This window comes from Anneissia japonica, unplaced genomic scaffold (genome assembly GCF_011630105.1).
Source record: "Anneissia japonica isolate Jap-2015-1 unplaced genomic scaffold, ASM1163010v1 scaffold287584_len476085_cov161, whole genome shotgun sequence".
NCBI classification, from domain to species: domain Eukaryota; kingdom Metazoa; phylum Echinodermata; class Crinoidea; order Comatulida; family Comatulidae; genus Anneissia; species Anneissia japonica.
In genome coordinates, this window is record NW_022693058.1 from 336,237 (window position 1) to 351,491 (window position 15,255).

Consider the following 15,255-nt stretch of genomic DNA (forward strand, 5'->3'; position numbering starts at 1 on the left):
ATTTACATTGGACAAACGGCATAGAAGGTAGTTTGTGATTGGCTGAGGGCCTTGCAGCTAAGCCAAACTTCATTGTCAGTCGTCTCCTGATTGGCTATAGTTACGTAGCAACTTTTGATATAAATTCTCATTTTTGGTTACAGTTTCCCCAAATTCACGATTGCCGACAATCAAATTATGTTACAATTTAATAGTATTGACATTTTTGTGCAAAAGCCAGGTAGCCCGGATTGGTGGGTCACAGAATTGAACGTTTTCGATCCTCAACCCACGGTCTATCATTGTTACCTGCACTTGTAATTTGTCATTCAGCTCGGAGGTAAAAGGAAAACTTTGTAGAAAATCATTCATATTATAGTCCTCTAGTGCAGATCTGCAGAACCACTGGATTTATTTTTTAAGGGAGATATCTGCTGAGCTCCCTTATATACCTCTAGATGTGTATAAGAGACAGATACAATGCAATTCAAAAAGTCACAATTATTTTTGTTTGGGGGGGGGGGAGAGCAAGGTCCCCGACGAGAGCAAAGTGGATGTGGTTGGGTGTCAATTAAAGTGTTTCGAAAGTGGTCAAGGGGCGGATCCCTGAAAAATATGACAGTTTATAGGGGTTTGAGAGGCTTTTATAATTGATTTTACATATGTAGATAGTCTCCTAATATGTAGAAAATACATTTAATTTTTTTTCTCCCCGACAAATTGGGATTTTTCTTCGTTTCTGGGGGGGCAAACTGGGAAGCAAGAAAATAGGATGGTTAAATGCTACAAATTTATATAATTAGGAAGAAATATACATATTTTATCTTTGGAGATTTCAAGGCAGCGGAGGGCGTAATAAAAATAAAGAAAAACTTTTATTTTTTTCTGAAATTTCCACTTTTTCGTGGCGGTGGGTGAGCTAATTGGTCAAAAATAAAATTTTATTTTTATTTGAAATCATCAATATTTGCAGTCGGCGGGTTCGCAAAACAACGTATAAAAAGTCTCTTCTTATTGGATCCATCCAATAGACACCATTTGTGCAATAGTCAGATTGAGCTCTGGAATGGTGCCTGGAGAGATTGCATGAAAATTCAATTAACCCCTCTTATTTTCTGAATTCTAGAGAGTAATTCACCGGTGGTATTGCGTCTTGTGGAGGCAACAGATGTCGAGACAATTGGAGAGACGTTGCGGTGAAAGGATCTATTCCGGATATCTCACCTATATTGAAGGACAGAAAAACCATAAGGTATGCAGTGCATTGAGAATTTATCAATTAAAAAGTTATTATTTTATGACTTGAGAGGGTGAGGAAAATCTCATCCTTAACATGACTATTTACATTTAGCCTATTTGTAGAAAAAAAAAAATGTTGTACCTGTTGATATGCAAACTTTCCAGATGATGTCAACCATTCATGGATTACCTGGCACCTAACCCTAACCTTTTCAAAATAAAAAAAAAATGAGAGAAAATGTTTTGGCCATAAAAAACATAAAATTTTGTATTTCAGCCGCTGAAGTGTTGATGAACCCTGCATCTACAGTATGAAATTATTCGCTGGGCACCCTCTACTTTGAATTCCTGGATTCGCCATAGTAAACACAAAAAACATAAATACTGTTAGTTGAGCAAAATTCAGGATTTTAAAATAAGGGATAGTCAGAGCAACCATGGCAATTTCTATAGTTAAATCCTGGATAGGATGGTTCCCACAGGCGGCACCCATCTTTCCCTTTTGATTGCATGTATAGTGTCAAACATATACCAAGAAAGCCCCATAAATATTCCGAAGAATGTCATTCTTCTGGTAATGAATTGTGTAGAGGCCTATCCGAGAGACAATCCCTAGCTCTTTTAAATAAATGGGGGCGTGGGAACAAGTAGAGACTTTCACAGATGTAGGCCTACCACTTCAGGGCCACCATGACTAGGGCTAAGGCAGGAAAATTTATGATTATGGCACATTTAGATGGCCGGAAATGACAATTTAGAATATAATTTTTTTTTTTCCCCATTTTTTTTTTTTTTTTTTTGATAATTTTATAAAGTTCAGGGGCCCCAGACTAGCTGTTTCCCCTCCTTTTGAATCCTCCACTCATCTGCAGTGGTTAGAGTTTGTTAAAACACGTTTAATTTTATTACTGCACATAGCGATACCCATCTGCACTGGCTTCCGTGATACAATTGATAATAAAATATTGAAACATGCAATTATGAATTTGCAGGAGAGATGATTTATTTCCAAGAGATTTTTGCTTGCTTGCTTGCGGGAGTGCGTACATAATGTCGTCCCAATTTCCGGGAGACTCTCGCGAGTTCCGAAAGACTTGGAACCCCTGGAAGGCAGCGGATGCAATCGACCCAGGGACCAGTATTATGCACTGATCTCTGTGCTTCCATGCACAGATAGTACAGTAGCTGAACCTAAAGCATTGTCCAGACTATCAAACTATTGACAAAAACGTGCCTAAATATGGTCATGATAACATCACATGATGACCATATATAGGTGGGTCATGACTCTATGTGGGAACACAGGTACTACATTTTTTTCATAATTTAGACAGGTCTTAATACTGTATGTCGCAAAGTTGACAGACCTCGTTCTAAAGGCAATTATCAATTGGTGCCTGTGCTGCCAAATTGTTTGTTATGATTACTGCCATTATTCTAAAAACAAGTTTCCTTAATACGTCAGTGGCCTTAGCAGGCTCTTTTACTTAATACATTAGAGCCCATATTAAAATTGTACGTACGTGCTGTGCACAGCGGGAAATAAAAGCAACAGGTTCCAGAAATGACAGTATTTGTGGTCTCTGTTTATCATAATTTCATGACATGTATATAGTTGATTAAGACTCTTACAAATCGTTTACCCGGATAAAAGGAACCTGAAAAATGGGCAAGTCAGAACCCAAGACCTCCACAAAGTTGTGCCCCTTTTAATTTTTTTTTTCTTTTCCATGTAGAATGACTAGCAGTGAGGAAAATTATCCAAACAAAACTGTCAAGTCAACTGTGTATAGTTAAGCAAACAATAAACACTGTTTCGATATAGGATATAAACAACACTTGCTGTTTATAGTTTTGTCCTTGATTTCATGTATTAATTTGTTGCTTCCTCTTATCTTGCTGACCAGTTATTTCTCAACCCTTATAAAAAATTAAAAATTTTTTTAACACTATTTGACTCATATTGTACAGGTTCTCCATGATTTACACCACATTTCTAACAGTTTTACATTTGTATAACCTATAATAATAGATGGGAATATACAATATATATATTTAGCACTATATCAAAATTGTGACATCAGACACGATCAAGTTGTTAAAGGAAAATAGGTTCTATTGGCCCGTGGCTCACCACGAGGCGTTCGTGGTCAAGTCGTTATGACGTTTGCCAACGATTGCAATCTATGACAACGTTTTACCTTTTCCCAAAAAGGAATGTCGGCGACTTCTCCTCAATTGATTTTTTTTTATACAGAATATAATATCTAAATAAATAAAACAATAAAGTATTGTGGTATGTTAACAATGAGAGGTTTAATTTAAATGTAGGTATGAAACAGAAAACAAAGAAGAGATGTTAGCCCAATTTAATATATCCATGTATCTGTTCATGCTATAGGCTTACTACTATAAGACAATTATTAGTTATTAAGTATGAACATCTATGATATTGTTTATATGGATTTATAATTTTGTTTAAATTTACTTTCAGAGATGGGTTATTCTAGAGAAGGTGGTAAATGGTAAGTCAATTTAGATTCTGTCTACTTGTAATATAATGATAAATAGACAATTTGGTCATGTTTATCTAGAGTATGAACGAAACAGATACTCTCCTTGCTGGCAGACAGTAGTAAAAAAATCGCAAATAGGTGTGAACACATTTAGATAGAGATTACAATTTAAAACTCCAGAATTTCCAGTGGCATGCTTGCTTCCTAGACCCCCAGTTGGTCAAGAACACCATGAATCATTTAATGCAAGATGCTCAGGGCACTTGGGACAACTCGACCAATGACTTTCTTCACTCCTAAGGGTCCCTTTGTGTCTGTACTACCCGGTAACCCGGTACCAGCAACTCTCGTCATCTACCACAGGGGCTGTCCGTTCCAGTACACCGGGGTAACCCCCTACTCGTCTCGGAGGATGGATATACTGAGTTTTTTATAGTGCACACGAGCCATTGTATACACTGGGCCTACGGTTTATAGTCCGTCCTAGAAGATTTGTTCTACCACCAGAACCATAGGCGAGCGCCGATATTATGGCTGTAGCTTGCGGTGCCCCTGCTAACCGCTCAGCCATTTGACTCGCGTATATGTCCTCAATTGGTACTAAACAACCCCTCCCCTTGCGGAAAAAAACTTCTTGATTCACCCATGACTTCCAACGTAATTCATCAGTTTTGTTATTTTTCACATTTTTATCAATAGCCTTGTTTACACGGCAGGAGATCACCGTGATGATCGTGTTTATCCGTTGATATAGATGTTAAAGTTGCCGAAGTGGCCATAAACGCAGTTAGTAACCCTGTATAACCGCGATGATCCATAGAGTTACCCAGACCATAGAGTGATCTTAATGCAAATTAGCTGTTGTTTGACCTTCGTGAGTCAACGCTAGAAGTCACTGTTGATAAACAGCGTGAATACCATTATTATTATTTGAAAAATTATGTTTCTATCAATTACATTTTAAAACTTTCTTTACAAAGGGTTTCAAAACAAGCAGCAATTCAAGCGTTTTTTTCAGGTCAGTTTCAATCAAGTGACTTCCTGGTACAACTTAGTGTGGCTTTTGAGTTGTTTTTTTTTTTAAGAATATATAAATACTTTATGCTCCATGCAGTTCTTGAACCTATAACCATGGCATATGAATGTGTGCTCCCTACCCACAAAAATCACAGCTCGTCCAAGAATTTAGAACATGTGCACTTAATTATTACTGAGTTTCATTTTGTGATTTTGTTTCCAGGCTCCAATAACAGCTATCAATTATGTCTTTACAAAGACGACACCGAAAAATATGATAAGAAAAGTAAAATACTCTACATACACGGACATGATTTTGTCGGAACTGAGCAGGGACGTGTGAAGACCAACAAACGAGAAAGTATAGCGTATTTTGCTGTTATCCTGACGGAAGAGACCATTATGTTCCAGTCGTCGGTCATTGAAGAACTTAGCATTTGGCACAGGAAATTTAAGCAATATGTACAACACAGTAAGTTGGTCATTAAAGCTGTTGACATCCTTAGACTAATTGAATTCATGGAAACATAGGGCACATTCGTGGAATTTTGAAATTGCTGAACTTATAAATATTAAGGAGGTACTTTCCCTCATTGATGCTTCTTGATAATTTTTTTCTTTTCTCAATATGGGTTTGCGTTTTAACAAGAGTAGCTAACATCTCACCCCGCTTGGATTAGATTCTGAAGAGCCCTATTATATTCATATTTCAGTATACATCAATGATTATGATCTTTAATTCATAAGCAGCTGTCTTACGCATTAGCAAGCTTAATCATGGATTAGATTGCTGAGTTGTACTGTGTTATAAACAAGCGTGGAACATCCAAGTCCTTATTTTAGGATATTCTGAACTTGGCATTTTTTTCAGAAAGAAAATACATAAATACATTTTTTGGTGTTGTTGGTTAGTAGTTTAAGCTTATTTAAGGGGGAAGCTAATTATTAGCCACCAGTCAGTGTGGCTATCTTGCCTCCCCGGGTTTTGTACCGAACTTTCATAAATAAAAAATAAAAATAAAAATGTCCAAAAATAACTTTCTTAAAAAAAAAAATGAATGTACAATTGACCTTTGATTGGAGGTGGTCTTTAATTGGAGGGGTCTGTATTTAGATTGAAACCTGCATTCATTCTTTCTACATTAATTTGTCTAGCTATTTATTTATCAACAAATAAAAAAATCTAACAAGTAAAAGACACATACTAGAACTAACCATTGCTGATACATATTTATGGTATTTTTATTCCATAAAACTAAATCTGTAGTGAATGAGATAATACATGATATAATCTCTTCATATATAGTTTGCTCTATAGCCTTGGACCTTAATTCTAATAAGAGGTATTTGTATTAACACTTATCATTGACTTAATATTTATTAAATTATGGCTTCAACCTTGGTATAAACATATATTCTATTTTTTTTATTGATGTAGATGCATTATTAGTGGATTTAAAAAAATTGATTGTTATCGTCCTTTATACTTGGTCCATGCTTGGTGCTATTAGTAAATATTATGATGCAGAAACAATGAAGATGATATAAGTGACGATGATAATGCATTGAATAACAGGCTCGTAGGCTGGATTTCCATGGCCTTGGGGGTGGGGAGGTGGACTGTGAAAACTGAGAATGCGTAACTAAATCTCTATTCCAATAAATTCATAATGGTCATTTTTAGAATTATAACCCACTTAGTGGAACTAATTTGCTGTGCGTCTACACATGCACAGCCACCCCGAACCGACACTCTACGCCTATGAAGAGATCGTAGAACCATTGTATGTACCATACGTGATAGTAATGGTAAAATAACATAGGAATAAACAAACTTCTTAAACAGCTTCACTAGTAATTTGGATAGTAATAATATTTATGATAGTAAATGATGTCGTATAATAATATAATGTTCTGTATGCCTTTGTTTCGTTAGGAAGTTGGTTGATTTACCCAAAAGAGGGATTTCCTGACAGTGATACGGATTGTAGGAAGAAAACGTTGCATGTGACGCAGTCGTCTGTGTGCCTAGCTCACCTAAATCCACCACGATTCTATAAACGTTGGAATCTGGACAGAATTAAAAGAGTCCATTGTAACACGGATGTCATGGGTTTAGAAATAAAAGATTCAGGTGAGCTTTTATGGAATTGTTTATTGTAGTTGGGGAAGGTACTGGTGGGATGGGGGGAGATAGGTTGTGGGGACTCCAGCTGCTGTACTGAGTTCCTTGGGGCCTAGCCTATATTTCCAATTAGGATATTCATATTATAAATATAATTTTTTTTAAATTCTGCTTAATTTGGCCAAGGCATCATAATGTCATAATAATAATGGCTATAGCTGTTCAGACTCGGGGATAAGCCAGTCTTGAGTTAAGCCCGGCTCAACGTTAAGCCTGGCTTAACTTTGCCAGGCGTTCAGACTAGCGGGATTAGCCAGGAGAGAATTTGCATGATAATGAACCGTATCCAGGAAACATGTTTCAAAACATTGCTTGTGAAACGTACGCTTGCTCACAGCGTACGTAATTGAATACTGATTATGTCATTTTGTCACCCGAAAGTCAATGCAAACCCCCTGCAACGATTAAAGCCTGGCATAGTTAGGAACACAGCCCAGCTTGAGATAAGCCACCTAGTTCAGACTGGCAGGTGGGTAAACCCGGTGAGGTGAGCCGGGTTATTCACCTAGTCTGAGCTAGGCCATAGAAGTGCTAGCCCATTTCATACTTGTAACTTTTGTGCCTCTTAATAATAATATATCCAAACATAGAAGTACGTACACCACTAAGGCTGTGCGCATTTATGCGTAATGAATGCCGTAAAATTGAGAGGGGACCAAGTAGATGCTGGCAGATGACAACCGTATGGGATTGGGCTAAGTCATCAGTACTTGCAGGGCTCATATACAGACGAAATAAAACTGATTAAAGTTACTTATTTGTGAATGTCGTCATTTGTGATCCCAAGAGTTGTTACCAGAAATTAACAACGTAACAATAACTTAAGTTTGGATGGGGTAGGGGTGTGTCATTGGCTGGGGGAGTCCTATATGGTGAAGAAAGAGGATTCTTTTGTACATGCTCACTTCATTCTAATTCATTTCTGATTGTAATTTCTTTATCCTAACATGATGTCAGTAAAACAGTAAAGATATATATATAGTTTGATGACCTCTAAGCTTTATGCATATTCTTAAATGCTTTAATTATATTTTCAGTACTATAGCTTGCAATTAGAAACAGGAACTTGTTTTCTTCCCCAATTATTTATAGATGCATAAGTGATAGTAATACCCAACCCATGATGGTGCCAATGAACTTTGAATTAGAGTAGGGTAGATATATTGATAAGAGAGAAAAAATAATCACGAAGCGGCATCAGATATGTCTCCACACTATCATATTTTCTTTTTAAAAAAACTGTTGCATGCCCATATATAGTAATGATGTGCCTATATATGGTCATAATGTGATGTCATCATGACCATATTTAGGCATATCACATGTTTTTTTGTCAAATAAAATTTGATAGTTTGAACAGACTTTAAGATGCTTGGCTTTCAGTTCCAGGGTCAATGAGCATAAATAAAAACTGAATGAACAAATGTAATGAATGGAAAACATGAAGGAAAGAATTTATTTTTTGCAATTGCCTAGAGGAGCATTGTCAGCCAATGACGTATTAGTATGAGACTACATATGTGATTAATGTTTTCATTTATAGACTCTTCTTTGAAATATTGGCTATAGACATCATATTTATGACTGTTTTAGTTTCCGAAGTCCTGCCCATCCTGTGTAGTTATGTGATGTTTACAGTGATTTGTCCTTATATGGATGTGCTGTGATATGACCTTGTAGTGTTGCGATATATTTAGTACTGTAACAGCATTGACCATAATGCAAGTGACCCCATAAGAAGTCAGGTAGCACATGTATGATAAAGTAAGTCATAAATTGTGGGAGTATATGCACAGAGAGTGTATGAAATAGAACTGAACTGAAACTGGAGCATTGTATGCCTAGTTATTATTTACTGAGCCTGCATATATGATACCATGTTTTGCATTGTAAATTACATTGGCGACAAGATAAATAAGTTCTTTTGAAATGGAATTTTGTGTGAATTACGTGGAAAATTACTGCCAAGTTGGAGTTGGAATTGGACTGGATTTTTTCGACGCGACAAACCCGACAGCATGGACAAACTGGGTAAGCCGGTTTGAAAACTATCTGATCGCCACAAACATAACACATGACCTGAGAAAACGAGCACTACTACTCCATTTGGTAGGCCCCACCAATTACAAAACCTTTGAGTCCTTGCCAAATACCGGAACAACTTATCGGGAGGCAAAAGAAGCATTGCAGAACTATTTTTTATCAACAGTTAATACGGAATACAAGAGAGCAATGTTCAGAAGACAGACACAAAAACAAGGTGAGAGCCTAGAGTATCATGTAAGACTGAGACAGTCTGCTAATAATTGTGACTTTCATGATATTGATGTTGAAATTAAAAGCCATATAATAAAAACAATGGTGGATACTAAGTTACAAAAACAAGGATTGTGTGTGAACATGACATTGAGTCAGTTACTCATCACAGGGAGAACAAATGGACTCACAGCAAATCAAAGGGAGGAGATTGAAAATGGCTGCGCGTCAACATCGTCAGTAAAGTGTGCACAGCGCAAAGTTCAACCAAAGTGCAGTACGCGACCGCCGAAGAAAACAACAAAACAGAAGTATCATCAGTCGAAGCAGCAATCCAGGAAGACAACAAAGTGTTTCAATTGTGGACAGCCATACGCTTATGAGAATGGTATGTGGTCATGCTGTACTTTTGACAAGGAATGTCATGGTTGTGCAAAATTTTGACATTTCGTTCAGTATTGTAAACAGAAGAGAAGTGTAAAGTTCAACACTGATGTTAATGAAAATGTACACTTGGAATCTGAGTCCGATAGTGCCTAAGAAGGAAGCAGGCTGGTATTTTTCCCCTAGACATTTTCCCCCTGTGACATTTTTTCACCGAACCTTTGCTCCTCAGACTTCCCCCCCCCCCCTTTACATCATATGTTAAATACAAGAATTTAAATGCGATGAATGCATCAAGATTTATTATTCTTTTATATTAAATCTTTACTAAATCAATTGCACAATTAACAACAGTATTTATACAAATCTAGGCAGCAGAGTATCTAAATAATATAAGAAATGAATTACTATACTGAAAGTAAAAACTTACAGAGCTATAATTTCTACATAATTATTTTTTTATTAAACTAAAATACATTAGATTATGTATTTCAACTTATTTAAATGCTATCCATATAGAATATACAAGGTTATTACATTTGCTCTTTATAGTTATTACATTTTTATTATTCTTATTTTTATTATTATTATCATTAAATTATTATCCATGCAGAATAAACAAGGTTATTACATTTGCTCTTTATAGTTATTAAGTAGTTATTATTATTATTATTATTATTGTAATTATTATTATTATTATTATTATTGTTATTATTATCATTATCATCATTAAATGATATAACGCTAGTGAAGACATGGATTATTATAATTATACAAACATAAAAAACAATATGAATTACATACATTAAGCCATTAAACTACACATTTTTTGTAAGAACACATTTTATAAGAACTGAGGCTGAAATTGCTTAAAGCTTAAGAACAAAATAAGAACAAATTAATTCTGAGGTAAAAAAATATCCGGGGGAGAGGGGAAATACCTGAGAAAGTGTCCAGGGGTGGGGGGAGGAATGTCTGGCCCTATAGAAAGAACACTGCCTTAATGACCCGGGGTATGCCCCTGTTTTTTTGGTTTTTTTTCAATATACCCGCCCGCTGAAAATAACATCTGAGGCATTTTGGGCGATAAATTATTTCTTTTTCTTTCTCTCTCTTTGGTTTTCTTTCTTTTTCTCTCAAGTAGCACATGCATGGTACAGTAAGTCATGAATTGTTGAAGTACGCCCAGAGAGAGCGTACAAAATATAACCGACCTGAAAAAAAAATGGAGCATTATTGTGTGCCTAGATATTGTTTAGAGAGTCTGCATACATAATCATGCCCTTATATGGGCAGTCACACAATTTTTTTTTCTCCAATAAAATTTGAACTGAAACCACCTTAAAGTATCTTTTTATATTAAAGATCAAATTTGAAAAAAAAATGTTTATTCATATATATAGATTATACAGACAGAACTTTTTGCCATAGGAATGAAAAATTAAAACTGTACATAAGGCCTGTCCAGATTATTGTCAAATTTTATTTGAAAAAAAAGGCATGTGACATGCCTAAATATGGTCGTGATGACATCACATCATGACCATATATAGGCACATCATGACTATATATGGGCATACATTAGGTTTTTTTTCTAACAAAATTTGATAATCTGGATATAGCTTTACATTTGATTTTTGAGTTTTCAGGTTTTTGAAAATTTCTCATATTTTTCCACTTCACAATAAATCTATCAGTTTATTTATTGTTTAGGAGTTTTAATGTTATATTTGACTCAATTGACCCAATATTTTGCTTGAACTTTGACAGGTTTTTTCTTGTTTTCTGCTGAGAAGCCGCACTACCTGCAACGGATAAAAGATGCCATTGATAACATGGTAAAAGGTAATGAAAGCAACATTGATGAACGGCCACCTTTACCAACACCAGCTCCAACAGGTAAGTAGGCATCTCAAAAACCATTACAATTGTCACGTTAACATCTGTAAAAAGTTCTAAAAAGTATATTGTCTCAACAATCAGGCATAAAAATCTCTTAAAAAAGTAATTTGATGTTAAAAATAATGGCGATGATGGTCAGAGCAATCTTACTGAAACATTGAGACAACCAACCAGTGGTTTTACATAAAAACAATATTTTTACACATGGTATACCAAAAGTTTAAAGGTTTTGTTTATTGATACTTGCCATACAATGCTTTAAGAATTAAAAATAATGGTAATATACAATAGGCCTTATTATTATTATTATAATGTTACTCGTTTTGTGAGATAATCATATTGAATAAGAATTTTAAATGATTCTTTCTGTATTTACTTTTAGATTCAATTCCTGAGCAGGATAACAACCATCATGGAGACGAAATAAGTGATACAGAAAATGATGGATTAGATTCATATGTTAATATATATAATGGAGATAATTATAATAATGTTCCCCTGCCACCAACACCTCTCCCCCCAGCTCGCCCTATCAAGTAAGAATTTACATTTATTAGATATACTGTTCTACCATAGAGGGATTCGGTGATGTTTATTTACAGGTGGTCACGTGACATAACTTGGGTATACACGAAAAACATTACAGTGCGATAGTATAGGAAAAGATAATGTTATGGTTGCGAAAACAACCACCCACTGTTAACATGAGAAATAAATGGCTAGGAAAGGCAATACGATTGTTCAAAATAGTGTTTATTTACTTATCCTAGCGTTCTCCTAGGATTGTGCTTTGAAATTTAAGTGATCCTTCATAAACCTTAGCTAGCCCTAACATCGCAGCGTAGTTCGCGAGTCGAAGACCATCATGCATACCTAACCATGCCCTAGATGTGCTGGGGCCTAGGCATAACATTTGTCAAAAAAACTCAATGATTGCAACCAGTATCCTTTACAGCATTAGCAAACCATTAAGGTAAAATTCTCTGGTTTACTTTCCAATCAATATGGTATAGTTTACTCGGAATTATGATGATCTTTACAGCAATAACAAGAGACGGCCGCAATAGCCATCTCCATGTAAAACACCGCTGTGCCAGTCGATTGTTTATATCCAACACCCAAGTTAGGTCATGTGACGCCCATCACCAAATCCCGCTATTGAACTATATTAATTAGTTTAGATCTTTTTGGATATAAAATGTTGTTTTTTTTTCTCAATGGAAATTAAATCAGTTTTTGTAAATATAGGATGTATGCTTGTGCAGTACTAAAATAGTTAATAGGGAGCCCTCGATTGCACGACAACAGTAGGACATAGAACGCAATGATGTCACATAAAGTCATCTGCGCTTGAGAGAATGCTGAGTTCTCGCGGTCGCATAGATTCTACGCAATTTGGCCAAAGTCTACAGTGTGCAGAGAAAGTAGGACAGTGACTCTGTGAGTGAATCCGTTTTAGCATCGCATCGTTGCACATATCGAAATCTCCTTACTATAATGCAATCAGACAGGCAAACTTACAGTATTGTGTTCATTTATTTCAGGGATTGTTTTCGGCATTTTCGCTCAGACTCAGTAAGTAATAAATATTTTATTAATTGGCACCATTTTCATAAATAAATAAAATAATTGAGATTTTTTTTAAATTGTTTGTTTTTAACAATATAAATTGAATCAATTGTTAAATTATAGTTTGTATGCTGCTGTAGTCCTAAGTTTGTTACTGTCCTGTCTGTCACGCTGTAACACTTTATTTATTAAATATTAATGTTTTTAATTATTTGCAACTTTTTGGTTTGTTTTAATGCTAATTCATGATTTCTTATAGTTAATATGATATGATGAGTAAATAGAAAAATGAAAATGAATAACTATCATTATTAAATATTACTATTTATTCTTCATATTTATAGATAGAAGAAACAGTATATGCAATTCGCTCGAATAAAGTTTGTTATAAGGATTCATTACAAATGCCACCATCACAGCGTCAAACATTATTTGTGTACTCAGATGCTCATGGATGGTGGAAAGAACTGGCAGAAGAAATCGGTAAGTAACAACCGACACATGGCTGCCAGGTTCAGGCTGGTTACCTCCTTGACATATACCCCAGAATTTTTTCCCTACCTCTGGATATTTTCCCTGTAACATATCCCCGGAACCTTACCCCACCCCTCCCCCTCCTCCGACCCATTGGAAAATGTCCAGGGGGAAACCAGCCTAGATCATGGCTGCCACCGGTGTTAATCTGCCAAACATGTGATATGCCTAAATATAGTCATGATGACATCACATCATGACCATATATAGGCATATCATGACTAATATATGGGCATACAACAGTTTTTTTTGTCAAAGGAAGATTAATAATCTGGACAGACCTGAAAAGGGGATTGCACAGGACGTCTGAAGCAAATGATCTCATTGGATTCTGAAGCATTCAGATTCTGAAACAAATGATCTCATTGGCTTCTGACACAAAAAGAACTCAAGATAGGTGAGGGAGGATTTTTAACATAAATATGTGACTAATTAGGATGATTGACTTATGAAGCAAATAGAAAAACTTGGAGAATTGAGGTCCTTGAAACAAAAGAAGCAATAAATAGGATTCTGAAGCAAAAATTTACTTTTAAGGAGACTTTGTTTCAATGGCTTATCAATCGTTGGGTTTGCTTAAGTCTCTGAAGCACCACTGATCATTATGAGTAAACAGTAATATATTTATATGGTCCTTTTTATTGTTTTTACAGGTTTAGACTATTCTGCTATTGATATTGTGCAATCGCTTGCTCCGCAATTGAACAAATTCTGTACAGAGATTCTAATTTACCACTGGGAATGCATGAAGGATCCTGTCCGGGAATGCAGCATGGAAGAACTAAAGAAGATAGCAATAGAATTAAAACGACCAGATATAGTTAGTATACTTGAAAACAGAGGCTGAAATTTCCCTCCCTTCTCACAAAAAAATGACTCTTTACCAAGGACTTTCAGACCTGTGACTTTTGAATTCAGCCGCATAAAACTTGACAATCTTAGCAAGCATTAAAGAGTAAATAAGAATTGGTTTCTTTTTGTTTATGCTACGTGATTGAATTTGGAGAGGAATGTGATCAAAGAAGAACATCAGTGTACAGTGTACTAAAGCAGACATACTATGCGTTGTTTTGTTGATAAATTTGCACTAGATGCATATTTCGGAGTGGGGAGGCAGAGACCGAGGATACACTTCCCTGTGATTCCACCACTGTAGGTTAAAAGATATTCCGATATGTGTATATAAAATTTTAATGAAGTTTTATTTTTTTGCCAGGATGTGAAATGTGAATATGTTGTAGGAGAAAAGAGGGTGATGTACGGGTTGGGTTGTGGGTGGTGAGAGGGTTGGTTTTGCCATGAGGTGGGAGCTGCTTGGGGAATGAAAATGGATTTTGCTATTCATTCACCGCATTTATTTCTGCAAACTTCATGAAATTCCTCTAGAGAATCGCGTTACTTTTTTTTAGTTAGCATTTAAATTGTATTAGAATACATATTAAGCATTTTTTTTATTGACATGGTAAATTTTATGTTATATTATATTAAGACCAACATATTTAATTAAGTTATATTTTTTATATATTTATAAATTTTTTTGTAAAGTTTTTAATGTTTTTCCCCTGTTGTTTTTTTCCGTAATGGTTAATATTTTTGTGTGCTATTTTTAACTGGGCTCTATGGGAGAATTGTTGATTCCTAATTAACATACTTTCCAGTTTGTATAATAAAGAT

General features: G+C 35.4%; 1 protein-coding gene across 3 annotated transcripts in view; it reads left to right on the top strand.

Annotated features, from left to right (window-relative positions):
• Positions 1-14,524, top strand: part of LOC117100625 — a 17,589-nt gene extending 3,065 nt beyond the window's left edge. Inside the window, exons 2-10 of one of the 3 annotated variants that reach the window (XM_033240422.1) lie at positions 1,106-1,231; positions 3,713-3,743; positions 4,975-5,223; positions 6,688-6,885; positions 11,347-11,475; positions 11,861-12,014; positions 13,023-13,053; positions 13,392-13,530; positions 14,235-14,524. In XM_033240422.1, coding sequence (XP_033096313.1) covers positions 1,148-1,231; positions 3,713-3,743; positions 4,975-5,223; positions 6,688-6,885; positions 11,347-11,475; positions 11,861-12,014; positions 13,023-13,053; positions 13,392-13,530; positions 14,235-14,428 — 1,209 coding nt within the window. In that variant the 5' untranslated portion in view covers positions 1,106-1,147 and the 3' untranslated portion in view covers positions 14,429-14,524. Of the gene's footprint in view, positions 1-1,105; positions 1,232-3,712; positions 3,744-4,974; positions 5,224-6,687; positions 6,886-6,925; positions 9,581-11,346; positions 11,476-11,860; positions 12,015-13,022; positions 13,054-13,391; positions 13,531-14,234 lie in introns of those variants that run through there. The other 2 variants (XM_033240423.1, XM_033240421.1) reach the window with 2 other exon arrangements.
• The last annotated feature ends 731 nt before the right edge of the window (positions 14,525-15,255 follow it).